General features: G+C 30.7%; 2 protein-coding genes across 10 annotated transcripts; both read left to right on the top strand.

The window, feature by feature from the left end:
• Nucleotides 1-106: 106 nt before the first annotated feature.
• LOC137836126 (MLP-like protein 43) lies at nt 107-4,979 on the top strand. Its single transcript, XM_068644984.1, has 4 exons — nt 107-111; nt 1,319-1,555; nt 4,110-4,413; nt 4,569-4,979. Exons 1-4 carry the CDS (start codon nt 107-109, stop codon nt 4,851-4,853), a joined length of 831 nt encoding a protein of 276 aa, XP_068501085.1. The 3' UTR covers nt 4,854-4,979.
• A 12-nt stretch (nt 4,980-4,991) lies between these two features.
• LOC137834747 (telomerase reverse transcriptase) lies at nt 4,992-18,500 on the top strand. 9 transcript variants are annotated; one of them, XM_068642919.1, is made up of 14 exons: nt 6,078-6,510; nt 7,577-7,633; nt 8,122-8,187; nt 8,291-8,444; nt 9,084-9,138; nt 9,226-9,514; nt 10,873-11,005; nt 11,470-11,614; nt 11,861-11,999; nt 12,269-13,501; nt 15,627-16,171; nt 16,375-16,647; nt 17,133-17,415; nt 18,176-18,500. In XM_068642919.1, exons 1-13 carry the CDS (start codon nt 6,217-6,219, stop codon nt 17,404-17,406), a joined length of 3,657 nt encoding a protein of 1,218 aa, XP_068499020.1. In that variant the 5' UTR covers nt 6,078-6,216; the 3' UTR covers nt 17,407-17,415; nt 18,176-18,500. The 9 variants fall into 9 exon arrangements, with proteins under 9 accessions (XP_068499016.1, XP_068499020.1, XP_068499019.1 ...); XM_068642918.1 differs by having other exon boundaries at nt 6,079-6,510; nt 7,577-7,657; XM_068642915.1 differs by having other exon boundaries at nt 4,992-6,510; nt 7,577-7,657; nt 9,084-9,514.
• Nucleotides 18,501-19,004: the final 504 nt, after the last annotated feature.

The following is a 19,004-nucleotide window of genomic DNA, read 5'->3' as shown; positions in this document are numbered from 1 at the left end:
CTGTAAAAAATTGTATACAAGTTATCAAACTTATATTCTTCTTAACTAAATTAAATTAAAAAAATTTGTCTTCAATTAATACTAAAGCAACAAGTATCATAAAATGATGAGGTATGTGAACACGATAATTCTTCTAAGATCGTGTTATTAAACCACAAGAAAGATGAAATTAAAATTTATTCTCTAACTATATATATGAAGTAGTTACTCAAAATTCAAATAGGTCAATAAATCTTAAAAGACAAAAATATTATAGAAATGAATTTTTAAAATTTATAAGAAATTTTTGTGATAGAAATTAATCATGTTTTACCAAGTCACCTTATATTTTGTTCCCTTATTTATGGTTTTCATCTTCATTTACACGTAGAAATATTTTTCTTATCTATTTTAATTATTTAATGTATTTTATGAAATGGGTTTTAAAAATATTGATTCATATTTTGTGCAAAATTCAATGATCAAAACACATGTTCCTTTAATTTAGAAAAATTCAATGATCAAACCAAACGCCAAGTGAATTCAAGGTTAATTTTATTAAAAAATGTTGCCTCCAATTATTTTCCTAAAATAATGTGATTTTTTCTATATCATATTATAAATAGTTAAGTTTTAATTACTTTATAAATTGTAGTATTTTTAATTAAATTTTTATTAAAAAGTTCATTAAATATCTTAAATATATTTTCATTTTCATCATCCATCATTTCCTGGAATTTCAACATGGTATAAAATTTCATTACTAAAAATGATTAAATAAAAATTAATTTAAAAAAATAATTAGTTATTATATGTTGACTAAATTAGATAATATTTTAGAGAAAAAAAATTATTATTGATATTTAAATTAGTTTCTATTATTGATAAATAGTTTCTAAATTGTTATTTAATTAGCTACCAATTTATAAACTATTTATCAATAATAGAAAGTAATTTTAGATACCAATAATTTTTTTAGTTTCTAAAATACTATCTAATTTAGTCAATATAACAACTAATTATTTTTTCTCTAAAATTGATTTAATAATTTTTTTATAGTGTTAATTAAAAAAAAAATTACATTCCTCACAATTTCTCATATGAACATCATAATCTGATTTGCTTAACCATATTATTTGACGTCTTTAGTAACACTCAAGTATTATTTTTATGCATTATATTCTTTTATTTATTTATTCACATTCAATTTATTTTCAAGGATTAAAAGAAAATCAGTTTTATAATAATATTTACATGAATAATTTGAGACATTGTGATTATTGATGCCAAGTTTTTGATAAATTAGAGAGAAATAAGTTTATAACAAAGTTGTGGCAAGGGAGGTGGTTGACGACATAGATAGGGAAAATTGTAAACTAAGGTTCAAAGTTTTAGAGGAAGACCTGTTGGGACTTTACAAGAGCTTTAAATTTAATTTGCAAGTTACTCCAAAGAAAAATGACAGTGTGGTTAAGTGGTCAGTGGAGTTTGAGAAACAAGAAAACCACATTCCTGATTCTCACACCTTATTGCAACTGGTAGTTGAGATGAGCAAGAAAATTGATTCATACCTTACTGAATAACACAACTAGATCCTTAGTTGTCAAATATAAATAAATCTCATATCTTATATGATGTTGCTATCTAAGAAATAATAATTGATGTATTATGGGGCCTAATTAATTACTCTTTAATTAATTTCATCGATCTTATGTATAAAGTACTTATAATAAAGTTCATCAAGAACTAGTAGGAGTGAGCTTAGCAAATTTATGTTATGTTGTATGATTTGTGTTTGGTGTTTTGTCATTAAGAACTTTGGGACACAAAGTTTGCATTGAAATTTTTTTTTTCCTTTAAATCTTTATGTTATATATCACTATGAAGTCTGACATCTTATCTGGACTAACATTTCAAACTTCAACAATCACCTATCATACAATATTTTCCTTTGTGTAGAACTTTGAATGTTACTAAGCTTATAGTTATTAATCTAGTTAACGATTAAGTAATAAATAATTAGTTATCAATCGCTGACTACTAATTCGAATTAAGTTGGAAAGACTTTACTTGACATTTATTGGCCTAACAATGTTACATTGTTATAATATAATTATTTATTTTAATTATGAACTCAATGTTTTATATTATACTTATTTATTTTAATTATTTTCTTAAATAAAGTTTGAATTTCTAATAAATGATTTCTTTTATCATTAAAATTGGTCATTAAATTAATTATTATTAAATTTGGTCATAAAATATTATTAGTTATTAAAATAACTATTAGAAAATTATTTTTTACATCGATTGCATGATCAACATAGATGATGCAGACGATATAAAAAATAGGGAAGTTTCTATATCGATTATCAATTGATGTAAAAAGTGTGCATACTATATCGGTTACTTTTTTAAATTAATGTTGTATGTCCTACGTTTCACTAAAAATCAGACAAAAAAACATTTTCTTTAGTAGTAATTTACTGTGTAAATAATGAGCATATCACTTTTGAAGATCGATTTGTCACTCATTTTTAAATTAATTTTTTAATTAATGTAGTTTAGCATCAGTTTAGTTGACACTAATGTTTTTTATTTTAAATTTTATTTAATTTAGCATTAGTTTGACTCAAGTTGATATTTTTTTATTTTAATTTAACGTCTGCTTATCCATGTTAGTTTTTTTTTTTAAATTTATTTAATTTAGCGTCCGTTTAACTCATATTAATATTTTTTATTTAAAATTTTAGTTAATTTAGCATTCGCTTAACCCACACTAGTGTTTTATATTTTAAAATGTATTTAATTTAGTATGGGTTTGATCCTTGCTAATGTTTTTTATTTTAAAAGCCAACACAAATACGCATTGTATCTCTTATAGCATCAAGATAATTTTGCTACAACTTGATCCCTTATAGAATATTCATATTAAGTACTTTTGATAATTCAACCTCAATTTCTTATGTTGAGGTGATTTTTTGCACCTATGATATGGAAGATGACGTAATAACCTTTCTTCAGTTTCTCATTATTTGAAATACCTTAATATATGTAATTTAAATTATTAGTAAAGTTAAAATCTATTATTTTCTTAACAAAAATAACTTGACTATGTTACCATTCTAAATATTAATTTTTTTTCCCTCAATTCAATCTTATATCTCAAATATATCCATTTATTTCATACACGTCAACTCAATGATTTCATTTATATATATATATATATATATTTTGAAGCATACAAAAATAAGTGTTTACTTAATTAGCATGTAATTTAAATTAGAGACGTGTCATTTGAGCAATAGACATTCTTTGTAGTGACTTGTACTGACAAAAAGGTGAAAGTCTCTAATTTAAGTGACTAATTGTTGTTTGAATGATGAGAATTCCATAGAATAAAAAAATATCTTAACATTAATATTACAAAGTGTACTTTAAATCTAACTCAACCTCATAAAACTAATTCAATGAAAAGAGGTTTGCACCCACTTATATACTATGAAAGACTCTAATTTCTAGTCGATGTGGGATCTCCAACTATTAATTCCACTCAAACTTTAAATTATTGACTAGTATATTACTTAAGCATGATTTATTAAAGTAAGCTAACCTTGAATTATTTGTGTGAACAAAACTAACTTCAATTTATTCCTAAGGCTGATAATTTTATTCTCTAAATGCTAACACTTAATTTAAGTATACATTTATAGAAAAAAAAATCAGATTGGGAGAAACTAAAATCTTCTGCCATGTGAGCCCATAAAGTCATATTATTGCAAAGAAAAGAAGATGCCTCTTCCACTAGTGGTGGTTCAGCTGAAACTTCAAAAACACATATTCCTTTAATTTAGAAAAAATCAATGATCAAACCAAACGCAAAATGAATTCTAAGGTTATTTTTTATTAAGAAATGTTGCCTCCAATTCTTTTCCTAAACTAATGTGATTTTTTCTAGATCATATTATATATAATTAAGTTTTAATTGCTTCATAAATTGGAATACTTTTAATTTTTTTTTTAAATTATATTAAATATTTTAAATATACTTTTATTTTCATCTAAAATAAGGAAAACTTTTAATAAATAACTCAATTTATAAAAGACTTAATTAGGTTATGTGTTGTTAGGTTACTCCAACAAGACAAGATGAGTATATATATAGGTGTATTGTCCACATATTTTTCATATCTTCTCAGGAGTGAAGCAAAAATGGCATACTCTCAACTTCAAAAGATTGAAACTAAGATCCATATCAAGGCTTCTGCTAAGCAGTTTTATGATGTTTTTTGCAATAGGCCACACCATATTGCTAACATGTCACCTCAGAAAGTAAAGTCTATTCAAATTCACAAAGGAGAATGGGGCACCGAGGGATCCATCATTTCTTGGAATTACACACATGGTATGCAAACTTCCACTTCAAAACCTCATTAACAAAACATTATGTTCCTTACAATTTCTCTTAAGAGCATCATAATCAGAATTTGATTTACATGAATAATTTGAGACATTGTGATTCTTGGTGCCATTTTTTTGGAGAAATTAAAGAGAAATAAGTTTATAAAGAAGCTAAAATTTTAGTTTGAACAACAACATATGGAAACAGTTGTGTGGCAAAGGAGGTGGTTGAAGGCATAGATAGGGAAAATTATAAAGTGAGTTTCAAAGTTATAGAGGGAGACCTGTTGGAACATTACAAGAGCTTTAAATTTAATTTGCAAGTTACTCCAAAGAAAAATGGCAGTGTGATGCAGTTTGCAATGGAGTTTGAGAAACAAGAAAACCACATTCCTGATCCTCACAACTTTATGCAATGGGGAGTTGAGCTCAGCAAGAACATTGATACTCAGCTTATTAAGGAGCACAACTAGATCATTAGTTGTCAAATATAAATAAAGCTCATATCTCGTGTTGTTCCTATCTAAGAAATAATAATTGATGTATTGTGGGGCCTACTTAATTACCCCTTAATTAATTCCATCAATATTATGTATAAATTGTTTTTTGTCATAAAAGCTTTCATATTAGGTATCATTATGCAACTTGACATATCAGTTAGACACTTGACATCTCAGTTAGACTCACACCTCAAGTAACAACAATCATAAACTATTATAAAATAAAAAAGTATTATCAAAAGTAAAAAGAAAAATTATAAAAAAAAATGTTTTGTCCAAAAAAAAGTATTATAAACTAGTGCATCAAGAATTAACGGGAGTGAGCTTAACAAATTTATGTTTTGTGTTTAGTCATTGTGAATTTTGATTGTGTATAATTTTAAATGCTATGCAATAATTTTGAGATGAACATTTATTAATATTAACTAATAAGTAGTTCTTAATCTTCTTGTTAACAATTAATTAATAAACAGTTGGTTGTGAATTGCTAATTAAAATGATAACTCATTCGAACTAGGTTGACAAAAATTTACTCAACACTTATTATCAAACTTATATTCTTCTTGCTGTTAAAAAAAAAAACTTATATTCTTCTCAACTAAATTAAATAAATTTTTTTGCCATCGATCAATACTAAAGCAACAAGTATTTAACAAGTATTTATACGTATAGAAAGAGAAAGACAGATTTTTTTTTATTACTCCGCAAAGAAGTTTTTAAATAAATAATTTACTATGTTACGTTTTATATAAATAGTTATATATAAATACATACAATATATTTACATGATAATATAAAATGTTACTATTATAATTAGAATAAATAGCCTTTAAAAAGTCTTCCAGCAAAGCAAACCCAAACATATCTCTGAAAAATAGACTTCATTTTTTTAACTATACCTTTTACATTTATTTTATTTATTAGTTTCAATTTGGTTCTTTTTTCCTTTTTAGTATCAAAATGATTTTTTTATTTTATTTAAGTTATATCATTTAGGTATTTCCATCAACATCACTGACAGAGTTTGCATGATGAAAAAAATGAAGAAGTAGAAGAAAAAAAAGATTTTTTTTAGATAGATTGGATAAAAAATAAAAAAGTTAAAAACTTAGATAAATTCTTTATTATTAATAATTTTATTTTATTTAATATTTTTTAATTTTCATAGTAAAGGCTATAAATATTAATAAATTAAACCGAATAATCTTACTTTCTATTATTATTTTAATTTTCTTTTTTTTTACTTTCCATTTTATCATCTAAAGTAATTAATAATTCACTCTCTCTAATTTGAAATTATTTCTGTCGTTCACTCTTCCATCACTTTCCCGCCAAAATGGCACGGAAGCGCAACAAGCGATCGGTTCCCGGCGTTTTGTGGCGCATGTTCCGCCACCGAGCGCGAACCCTCTCCGACACCGTCACATCCTTGCTCCCTCCTCCGCCGCAGCTTTGCCGCTGCAACGGACGCCGTTGCCTTGGCTGCACCCTCGACGCCAAGTCCTTTCTCCTCCGACCCGACGATCCTTCCGATTACCGCAAACTCCTCAGTCAGTGCTACGTCGTCGTTTCCGAAAACGCACCTTCGCTCCCGGTCTTCGTCCCCCTCTCCGGCTTGTCCCAAAATCAGGTACTAAATCTTAAGAGTACAAGTTTGAGCTACTAGAAATCTGAAAGTTAAGTGAGATTTAAGGAAAAAAGAGATCCAAATCACTCATAGTTAAGGTTTTTACGTTGAATGTGTATCATAGTGTTTTATATGAGTTTACTTTTTCTTTCTCTTATACCTATTATTCAGAGTAATATAGCGTTTTAAATAGATACATTGCAGAACTGTAAGCATTATAAGAACCAATAAGTCTCCTTCTAAAAAACTGACAAATAAAAAAAGTTAGACAACACAAAAGACTGCAATGCATTATAAGAACCTCTTAATCATTAGACTGTTAATAACTGACTCAATATATTATATTCAACAATCAACTGAACAATAATTTTTTTTTCTACTGTATCCTTAATCATTATTGGGAAAAATGTTCCAATAGACTAGCGATAGTACCAAGATAACAATGTACATAACTGGGAGAAACTCTGATATCATATTATTTTATTATATGATGTCAGAGTTTGTCTAATCCATTATTGTCTACTTATAATATTATTACTGCTGCAAGTCCAAAAGTGCTTAGAAAAACAACCCAAGTCTCACATAAACTTATGAGATATTGTCACGAACATGTAAATAAATGGGGTACACTACTTACCAATAAACCAGATTTGTTGAGTTGAGTTAGGTTCCAAAAACATAGTTAAAATGAGAAGGCACGATGCAGGGGGCTATGATGGTTGGGGGAAGGAGGTATCTGTTATACAGAGAGAGGGGTCTCGGGGAGGAAATATGTCCTTGAGAATTAAACCTAGCTTGGGCAAGGAAATAGAGGGTTTCCTTGATTGTTTTCTGCTAATTTATATTTAGGTTTCTGATACTCGGATATTTAATTCCATCCCATAGTGAGATTAATACAGTTTTCCACTTCATTCTGAACGTTATAGATTATGGTTATCACTGTTTGATTTCTGTTTTTGACAGTTTACTTGTTGAAAAATGTAGGATATGCTTTCCCCTGTGTTGGGGTTTGGTTTTTTGGGTAGAATCCTCGAGATAATGGTTTATAAATGCTTTTTTTGGCTTTCAGGTTGTAAAGAGGACCATTGAACAGATGCTGCATCAAAGGGTACCAGCAGATTCCAATGTATTGTGCTCTGGTTATGATAGGGTGACAAGTTTCTTCCTTTCTATTGTACCATTTTTTAGGTTATTTGTGTTATTTTTTACACTCGGGAATTGTTTTTTTTGTTGTCTATGTTGCCGTTTTTCCATTGTATATTCATACTGATGGATTAGATATTTCACGGAGTTATAATGCAATTGCGTTCATTCGGTACTACCTAAAGTGATTTGTTTTATTAATTAAGACGTTGTTGATCCTTAGTTCTTCAACTATGGTTTTGCACTGCGAATTAAGTGGCTTTTATGCTATTTCATCTCTCAAGGTTGCATTCTTGTTAATGGTTTTTGTTTGCACACTAGGTCTGTTATCTGATATTTTAGTTAAATACTGAGTGTTGACATGATATAAATTGTCAAATGGAGGAATATCAAAGGATGCAATAATACAATTTTTTATGAAGACTATTATGATTTAGGGTGTTTGTTTTCCCGTTTGAACTTCATATGCAGAGTAAATGTTCAAGCCTTACTGTGGAGCTTCTATCCAGTGCATCTTGGTGTCTTCTGTTAAGCAGGGTATTTGATGATATAAAGATTTTTAGGATCATCATTGTTTAGATTTATGTAGTTTTTATGCTTTATTCTTATCAAAACTTGGTAAAAACTTTCATCAATGCAGGTTGGGGATGATTTTATGATTTACCTACTAAGGAATACATCAATATTCTTGGCAACTCCCCTTGGAAAACACCACCAGGTGGGAGGTCCTCCTATCAGTCGTCTATGTTTTGATATGCTCACGGGTTCGCGAAGGTTTGGCTATCAGGCATATGGTAAGTGTCTGTTTATCTATGATTTTTGTTATTGCAATAATATATATGCATTTAGCATGTTTAAATCCACAATTAGGACCTGCTTACAATATGTGTAAGACTTACACCAAATCCCTACCATTAATTTATCATATCTGATGGTTTGAATCAGTTCATGGATATGGTTGTAAAATCTTCTCTGATTAAATTTTCAACATCATCATATTTGATAAAATTAATGGTTGGGATTGGGTGTAAGTCTTCATACTTACATTACACCTGGTATAAATGGATCCTAACTCATAAATCCACCGTGTTTCTTAAAGCATACAAGGTTTTGTTATTGATTTAGACTTCCATACAGTGCCAGACTGTTGATCAGTATTTGATTCTATGATCTTAAAATTACTTGTCTAGAAATTCAGAAATTCTTAGAAGATTTTAATGTAAATTGACACATTTGAGAAATCAGTAAACATTGTCTTTGCTGTATATCAGTTATGGATAAACTCAGAAATCAATGAACTGTGGATGTTTTTGAACCAATTTATTCTTATCGTTATCTTGTGTCATGTTTCCTGACAACTTAAATCATTAGTTCGAGAAACGTGACATATTGGGAATGTAAGATGTTGCAATAATGGGTTTTATTTGCAATAGGCGAGCAAAAGAGGAAGAGAGCTGATGCTGATGACCTACCAGTAGAGAAACGAAAGTGTGATATTTCTTGTAGTATCAATGATCCTCTGGGCTTTTCAAGTAACCTTGGCATAACTGATAAGTCTTCAATGCAACTGATCAGGCATCATGGGAGCAGGAATTATGATGTCAGTGTTTCTGAAGTTCCTAAGTCGACAAGAACTGAAACTGTAATAAGGAAGTTGGAGTCTGAAGGAAAACAAGGTTCAAATTGTGTTACACCTAGGCTAGGAAAGCGTTGTAGGCCATTTAGATGGCAGCGACGCCGTTGCAAAATGCAAAATCAGTCAACCCTTGAAGGAAATAGTCTAAATATACATTGCAATATACTTCCCACTGGTTCGGATTGCCTGCGTCCGCCAAGCACCAGCAGCTTAAGTTATCATGCAAAGGTGATTAATTGTTTTGATCAACTATTATAGAATGCCACTTACAAACATTTGTCCTGAAATTTTGGTATGTATTTGATTCATTTTTGTATAGAACTTGTATTCTTCATGTACTCCACACTTTTTTTTATTAGCATCAATGCAAAATATTGATAATTTTTTGTGTAATAATTTTTATAATTGTATGGATTGATAAGAATGAAGGAAATCTTTAGGCTGTTTTACTTCTTTTGGATTCAGTGCATAGTGCAATAATGATAATAATTATTTACTCTTCTGTAATCATTCAACATTTAGAGGAAGTTAAACTTCTAAAGACATTTCATTGTACTTTGATATTGTAGGTATTAGATTCCTTATTGACTCGGAATATGAACATAGTGCTCCTTATGAGACTTGGGAAATATCCTTCATTTAGCTAACGTTGTAGTTGAGTACTTGAGTTGGTCCGGTTCATTTCTAACTGGAGGAAATGTAATCTAATCTATTTCCATTATACTTGATCTTTACTGTTGATGGAATCACGGGATATTTTTATAAAGTGCTAGAAAAGTTCACATAGTTTGTTACATATTCTAATCTATTTCCATTATATTTGATGTTTTTTACCTTTGGTCTTTACTGTTGATAGAATCATGTGATATTTTTATGAAGTGCTGAAATAGTTTAGATTGTCTGCTTCCAATAATCATTTGCATCAATAAGTGGTATTGAAAATAGTAATTCTCTAAAGCTAGATTCTGGCGTGTAGAAATTTGTACCGTGGTGGAATCCACGAGCAAAAAAGTAACTAATTACAATGAGAAACATGCAATGAATTCCCTGAAAGTTAGCATATCTACCATAGGCACAGCACAAAGTACTTTTTCTTCATAATAGAAAAGTTCACCAAGATAGAAAGGAGGCATAATAATATACCTTAGGTTACAAAGTAACATCATAAAAGAGTAAAGGAATTTGCTTCAGTCATAAGACCTACAATATTTTCAAGCATATTCTCCAGGCAAGCTTTAAAATCCAGCTAGCAAAATCTCAAAAAAAAGCAACGGAAACTAGCCTGCCTGATGAAAACTGTTGATGGACATATCTTCATTCAGATTCTAGTTACTCTACAGTAAATCCTTTTTTCAGAAGAATGCAGATTATAGTTTTGGAATATGTTAATGATGGAGTGAGCGTTGAGATGTTGATGGTAGGTTACAACTCCGTTACCAAAATTATTAATGCTGAGCTACAAGAGGACCATAGGATCTATTTCAATCTTCACCAACAGTAATTTACTATTTCAATGCTGATTTGGCATAACTTATCTTCCAATAATTGTTTATCTTATATTCACATGCTTCTTAAATGTTGTTTAGCTGCAGATGTCATTGCAATGTTCTTGCTGTTTAATCTTGCAATCTCTTCCAGCTGTTCCTAAGAGGACCAATATCCAAAGGCAATCTATTTTTTATAGCCTGGAATCTTCTCATTCAGTTCTTCCAAAGAAAAGTATCCACCATGTTAGAGATATGATTTGATTACATTAAATAGGGAAATATCTTAGCAAACATTTCTCATTTTTAGTTATTGTTTTTGTTTTTCTTCACTATAAATAAGAGTACTCATATGTGTACAAGACACACAATTACCAGCAATCCTATCTATACACCAAAGCTAAGACGTTCAATGTTGTACTTGGCACTTCTTGGATGGGATATTTTGGTTTCCCTTCATCATTGATACTTTAATACTTTACATGGATTTGCTCCTATATTTACAAGCTCAAGCTTGAACTGTTTTATTAATTCTTACACAATTTCTTGCTGTTCAAATTCCGTATAGAGACATTACTTTATTTTACCCTTGTATTAAAGACATTATTTTACCCTATTATAATAATGTCATAAGAGCCTATTGTGTTGCTCCTTCTAATTCAAAGATAGTATGCTTTTTCCTTCACTGATTATCTTCAGATATTTTATATTCCTTAAAGCCAAATTTGGCTTGTTCAAAGCATCTCATTGGCCATATTTTTGGCTTCTCTGATGTAAATGTGAGTGCTCCGCCAACGTCTTGTTTGCACAGCAATGACTCATGTCTCATTGACTCTGAATGCCTGTAAGTTCAGGCAGGCCCTTTTTATTACAACACATTCTTAAATATGAATGTTATTACACTTTCAATTTTAATTACACTTGTTTCTTCATGTTTTCGAATTGCTCCTTTTATTATTTCAGTTTTCTAACGATTCGCATCGAGCAGTTTAGATGATCTTTTGATATACTAGATTTAAGTCAATGATGAATTATCTAATTTCTTATAAATTGTAATTATTTAAAAAAAAATTAAGTGCTCTTTCTGCAGGTATCACTCTCTTGTTAAGTGGTTTAAGCATCTCATTCGTAGGACACGGTGTTGCCAGCATACAAAACTCTTGAATAAGCATTGTGTTTTTCCGTCATTGGTTAAAAATAAAATTAGAAGATCAAGTTCCGGACTTCAGGTTATATTTCCCCCCCTTTTAGAATACTAAAGTGCTAGTCGGTTGATTCAAGAAGTTTCCACTTCCTTGGTGAGGTTATGTATAACTTTCCCTAGAATTCTCAGTGGATGTGCATGGGTACATTTTTGTGTTCAAGTTGATTCACACATAGAAATTAGAATCTCTCTAGTGCTTGCAAGTTTGTAGCTTTTTCCTAATAGTTATGATACTCTTACTTTTCCATATTCAAAGAAATATCATATACCTTTGAAACTAAATTTTTACTGCAGGTCAATGAATCAGGGACAAATTTGCGCAAGAAATATCAGGAGTTGGGTACTAAAGACTGTGTGGATACTTTGGAAGCAATATCTTCGCAATCTGATGAATTTAATTCATACTGCTCAAAAAGTCAAGTTGTATCTTTCATATGGGCTGTTTCTAGGAGTTTACTTCCTTCGGAAATATTAGGTACTCCTCCTGCTTGGAGAATAATGAGGAGAAATATTTCAAAGTTCATACACCTACGAAGATTTGAGAAATTCCCTTTAAAGCTATGCATGCACAAACTTAAAATATCATTGTTTCCTTTCTTATCAAATAAATATTTCTTAAGTAGTAAAAATGCCCGTGTTCTAAAGTATATAGAAGGGCAAAATGAATTGTTTCATAAAGAATTCAAGAATAGGAATGATGTTGTGCATGTTGTCAAACGCAAGCTGTTGGAGAAGTGGATCTTCTGGTATTTCTCTTGTCTGGTTGTACCTTTGCTGCAAGCAAACTTTTATGTTACTGAAAGTGAGAAAGGGAAGCAAGATATTTACTATTATCCAAAACCAGTTTGGGAAAAGTTGGTTGCTAACACTATTGCCTGCTTCAGAGACCGGAGATACAGTTACCTGGATGATGTAGCTGTACATAATATTCTTAGAGGTAGACCATTTGGGTTTTCAAAACTTAGACTTCAACCCAAAGAAAATGGAGTAAGGATGGTGGCAAATCTGAAAGGTTCGTCAACAATGCCATTGTCTTTGTCCACTATGGGAGTTCGGAATTGTAGAACCGAAGGGAAGGTAAACCACCAGAAAATCAAGTGTAAACGTTATCCATCTGTAAATTCTGTTCTTCGTGATGCCCACACTATTCTAAAAGGAATTCTGTTCGAGAATCCTGACAAGCTAGGTTCTTCGGTGTTTGACTACAATGATGTTTACAAAAAACTATGCCCATTTTTGGTTGGCCAAAAGAAAAAACCAGGAACTATGCCTAATTTATTCATTGTTACATCTGATGTGTTGCAAGCATTTGATTCTATTGATCAGAACAACCTTCTTGGCATAGTTAAAAATGTTCTACTGAAAGATGAATATATTCTTAAGCAGTGTGATCAAGTTGTTTGCACAAAAAAGTCTTTGTGGGTTCAAAAGCAATTTACAATGTTGGATGAAACAAGCAACAATGGTCACACACGATTCACTTCATTTACATCCGCTCATTCCCGGCATTCTGTCTTTGTTAACCAGGTATTATTTTTCATGGGAGAAAGTCAACTTGGTGTGTATACTGCACGTCACGTCATCATCTATTCTGTTTAATTTTGTCACAAGTTTACACATTCAAGCATAAATGTATAAATATGATATTTCTTTTCCTCCTATTTATGATTAATTAACATGTGGACTGGGTATTGGAGATGTATATTAATTTAAGGCAATTACTTCCTGCACCCAATTTTAGTATGAAAAGACAAAAATACCCCTAAATAAAATGGGGTACATGTAAAAATACATTCTGGACCCCTTTTTGGGAATATGTTTTTGATTTTTTTTTTCTGGAATGAAGTTTTTGTATTACAATTTTTTTTATCTGGAAAGGGATTTTGATTTCCAGATTTTTATGCCGGAACACAATAATCTCTTCTGGATCAACTTTTTTGGAATGTATTATTTTCCATTTCAGATTTTATTTTCAGAATGAAGGGCAATTTTGGAAATTTAAAATTATGTAGGGTGCATGTTCAAAAAGATTGAGATTGGGTGTAGGAAGAATTTTCCTTAATTTAAACTGTCTTTTTATCCCTTGCAGAAAGGCACTAAAATTACTCATATTTTAAAATGACATTTTGTTTTATTTAATTATCTTTTTATACTAGATTCCATGGTCCAGGCATTGGCTTGGGCACAAAAGACAATTTGAAGCATCCTTTTCTACTCAGTTAATATGATTTAATTTGCACTATTTATTTATACATTAGGAAATTGTATACATTTCTAGTATATATATTATGTAAATTGTATATAAAATTTTGTAATAGTGGCCGTCACACTACTTGCTTTCCCGTTGAGGCTGTTTTGGGATCAGCTGTTCTATACTGCTATTCAAGATTGATAGCTATGTTAGTACTAGAAGTGTAGGTCCGTGCCTAACACTAATAAGACTAAATGCATGTTTGGTATTGCCTTCTTTTTCTAGGAACCATTCTTTTCTTTTTTTTAAAAGCTTTCTCAGGATGCAGCAAACAAAAGCGATGTTTCATCAAAATAAGCTAATCCAATTGCGCAATAATAAGCAATAAGCCTATTATCTTTTAATGTTCTCCATTCAAACCATATATAGAAGTAAAAGAATTTCAGTCTATCATATCATACCACAACTTAGTCAGCTAGTGCTTCCTGCAAATTCATGGAAACATCCTTAGTAAATAGTTCCTCATTTTCTCCAAAACACTGTTGCATATCATACCCCACTTAATATTGATGACCTTTAGCCCAGTGCAGGAAATTTTACTATTGTTGACAGTCTTTTGTCCAAATCTCAGCAGGAAATACAGTTTGGAGAAAAGAAAATGATAAACACCTATGCACTTGGGAAACCCACCCTTAAAATCTAATTGTTAAAGGCGGAGAACCAAAAGCTTAATTATTCTACTCTACCGAGCATTCCATCAACAGTCAGCTTTGATACCAATTGATAAACACCTAAGCACTTGGGAAACCTTTCCTTAAAAGTTAGCTATTAAGGGGGTCAACCAATATTTAAATATTCCATCGAGAATCTCATACCACTCGATTTGGGACTGAGCATCTCATAATATCCAAGTCCCTACAGATTTTGATGTGAAATCTCTAAAGGCACAAAACGAGACCTGTAACTACTAGAAAGGAGAGAGAGCAGACAAATGATATCTCATTCTTAACAATGATAACTCAAATTTCTCATAGATTTTAGTTATAGTGCAATGTCATGCATTTTTTTCCATGTCTCTAGTGTGGCTTTTTTTATGAGATTTTGGTACTCGTATCCAAATCTAGCAAAACATGATCGTTTAATGCTATGTAATTTAAATAAATGAAATAATTAAGTCTATTGTTCTAATTGTGACTCATCTATCTTTGAGAACAATAAGAGCGATTGAGTTGTGGGTTAAATTTATTGTGTTTTAGGAATATTAAATGTATATGGTTGATATAAATATGGGGTAAGCCGGCCTAATTGCCAAACTGTACATATTTCTCAAGCTATAATGTCTTAGTATTGTTTTACTTTCAAAGAAATTGTGGTAAATTCTCAAAGTATATGATTATTTATGTCCAACAAGTTTTACTTTAAAAATTCTTTTACTTAATTTAAACTCGTGTATTATATCAGGAACGGTGTAAGCTTGTAAAAAAGAAAGTTCTGTTTTCATATCTTACGGAGCATGTGAAGCACAATGTGTTGCAGTTTGATGGAAAATTTTACTTGCAAGATATTGGTATTCCCCAGGGAGGAATTTTGTCATCTTTGCTTTGTTCCATGTATTATGGACATTTGGAGAAACATATAATATTTCCATTTCTTGAAAAGACTCTTGAATCTGGTAGCTGCAAGGAGAATGATGATGGGCAAACCAACTGTGATGATAAAGTATCATCTTCCTCTTACATGCTAATGCGATTTATTGATGATTTCCTTTTCATATCAACCTCTAAAAAGCAGGCAGATAGCTTTTTCTCCAGGCTACAAAGAGGGTTTCGTGGTTACAATTGCTACATGAATGGGAAAAAGTTTGGTGCGAACTTTGATGTAGAACAGATATCAGGTTCCTCATTGAACAGGGTTTATGTGGGTGAAGATGGTGCTACTTCATTTCTTCGATGGAGTGGTCTTCTTATCAATTGCTCCACTATGGAAATTCAGGCTGACTACACTAGGTTAATATTCTTTTAAAGCTTTTTGATAGATCTTGTTGTCATAATTAGCATTTTTGATAGATAGGCATCTTCTTCTATGTTTATTAATCATTTTGAGTGTAGAGTTTCAAATTTTGATAAGATTTTTTGAGTTCTATTACAAATTTTGATAAGATTTTGTTTTTTTCCTTGAAATAAGTAGTTCCATTCCATGTGCCTAACAGGTACTTGGGTAACCATTTAAGCTCCACACTTACTGTTCGCTGGCAAGGTAAACCAGGCATTAATCTTAAGGAGAAGCTGCGTCTCTTTCTAAGACCTAAATGCCACCCGATATTCTTTGATTCGAATATAAATTCAGCAGCTGTTGTCAGATTAAATATTTTTCAAGTATTTCTGTTATGTGCAATGAAGTTTCATTGTTATATTCGGGATCTATCATTCATCTTCAAACTTCACAAAAGATATTGTTCAAACATTATTCAGGGATCTTTGAGGTATGAATGTAATATCATGATCTTACCTTCGAGCTTATATTAAGACTGCCTTTTCTCATTTTGATTTGATAGACTTTTCTTATCAGAGTATACTTTCTCGGATGAATTAGCACCTAACATACACATGTTTATACTGTATGTTTTACCTTAAGTTTGTGTAATTATAAGTCGTTAGTTAGTTGACAGATGGATCTAAACCAGTCTTTTGGTGACAGTTTGATCTTACTAGTCAGTTAGGAAACTTGTTTAGCTTAACTCTAGAAATACTTAGTCAGCAGCACCCTGAACTTTTATCTTTTTTACTTTTCAGAATCAATGAATTATTATGTAGTTTTCTTTCTGAAGTGTCTAACCTATTATTTTTCATCAAACTAATGCTCTGCATGAGTTTTCGATCAAATGATTATGTATTTCTTTCTGAATACTTCAACTCTATGGAGTATACAACCATTAATCAATTGTTTTCTTTCATGCTGAACTGCCAGATATATGCATATGCTGATAAAGAAAAGGATGTGCTCCATGAGTCTTAATTCAGATGTAGAGCCGATTCTGGAGTTGGAGAAGGAAGAAGTGGAATGGCTTGGATTCCATGCTTACATACAAGTACTCAAGAGAAAGGAATCACGTCATAAGGAGTTGCTGGCTGTTTTGAAGTCAAGGTTGTTATCACATAGAATGTCTGGGAGGGTGTCACCTGATCTTAAATATGCGATTGATACCAAAAATTCCTCTCTGCTTTGGGACATCAAGTATTAGCTCTTAAAGGTTAGTTTCGATAATTACTGTAGTTCTCTGTTCAAATATTGCATTGCAAGTTCTATGGGGTCATCAAGAATCCGGATAGATTGATGAACCCTAACCAAAATACCTCTAGTTTGGATAAACTGGTTAAATCAGGTCCACAGGGATGTAACCAACGATTATTGAGGTCATACTCATACAGTCGAACCACTTGAGTTCAAACTGTCTTGAACTGCAGTTTTTTTCTTCTATGAATAATATTTTAAATTTTTTAAATACACAATCTGAAATCTCCTTACTATTTAATTTAATTTTCTCTGTCAAAGTTTTAAAAAATATATAAATATTCATAACCAATATCATAACCTGACCTAAATTTGATTGGTTTGCTTCAAGCTAGGTTAGTTTATATTATTGAGAAACCTAGCCAATTTGACCTGACCATAGTTAATTGGTTCGAGTTTCCCCTTAACTCGGGTACCAGCCTTCTACTTTAGCCTGTGGCATTGGGGGATAATGCAATGTTTTACACATGCTGTCCTTTTTTAAAAATAAATTTCAGTAATTGTGTAAACAAACTATTGCTAAACTGAATAACTTGTCTAAATTTGTATATTTTTTTTCATGGAAAATGTATTTTAAAAAAATTGCTAGTTTTTTAGACAAAGTTGAACACTTTAGCAGCAATTTTTCAGCATGATTAGTGATTAATTTTTAAAATGGAAAGAGAAAAAAACGATTACGTACTGATAATTGTTACATTTTGAAATGCCCTTCCTTGCAGGTAAGAGATAGTCCTAACATGATGGGAATGCTCACTCTTTCAATTTTTTGGGTTTACATGATTCTGAATGGTAAAGTTGGTTTTGTTTTTTTACCTGGCTTTCAACAATAGGAAAAAATGATTAGAAAAAGGGAGTTTTGAAATCTGAGGTTCACCTTCCTCCTTTGCTTTTTTAGTTACATAACATATGCAAATGCTTCTACTATATATTCATCGTTGCTGTGTAATGATGTAAAGCAGGTATGAATGGTACCTACATACCTTGGTGAAACAAATATCTATATGATCGAATGAAAATTAGAAAGGTCAGATGTTGAATGCTCAAGCCTTAGTTCTTGTTTGGATATAAAATCAAGTTCTTTTAAAATTTTCTCTTCTAGAAATAGCCTTTTTCAGTAAAAGCTTTTATTAACCACTTTCAACTTTGTATCCCAACATACTCTATAAATGCTGCCACTGAAATTCCCGTCCCAGTCCAAAACATCTTTTATTTGGAAAATAAAACATAGATATCAAATCTGATTTAATTTGGAAAGCTAGAGTTTTATCTAATGATAATTATAAGATTTGGTCTTTCCAGTAGTCTTATTTGGTGAAAATTATTTGCATGCATATATTATTGATGCAAAATAAAAATGGAGAATTCATCTCATTACTTTAATATATATTATTTTGTAAATTGTAAGTATTGTAAAAGAACAGGTATACTTTTCTTTCTTTTTCTTAGACACGGTAACACATGGTTGATGCAATAAGATTGGACGAAACAAATAAAAAGTCATGATACATGTTTGTTGCTCTGCTTTTCTTTGGGATTTTATTTAGATGG

The sequence above is a fragment of the Phaseolus vulgaris genome, chromosome 5 (genome assembly GCF_000499845.2).
Source record: "Phaseolus vulgaris cultivar G19833 chromosome 5, P. vulgaris v2.0, whole genome shotgun sequence".
NCBI classification, from domain to species: Eukaryota; Viridiplantae; Streptophyta; class Magnoliopsida; order Fabales; family Fabaceae; genus Phaseolus; species Phaseolus vulgaris.
Note: the sequence above shows the minus strand (reverse complement) of the source record. Positions and strands in the feature narration are given on the sequence as shown.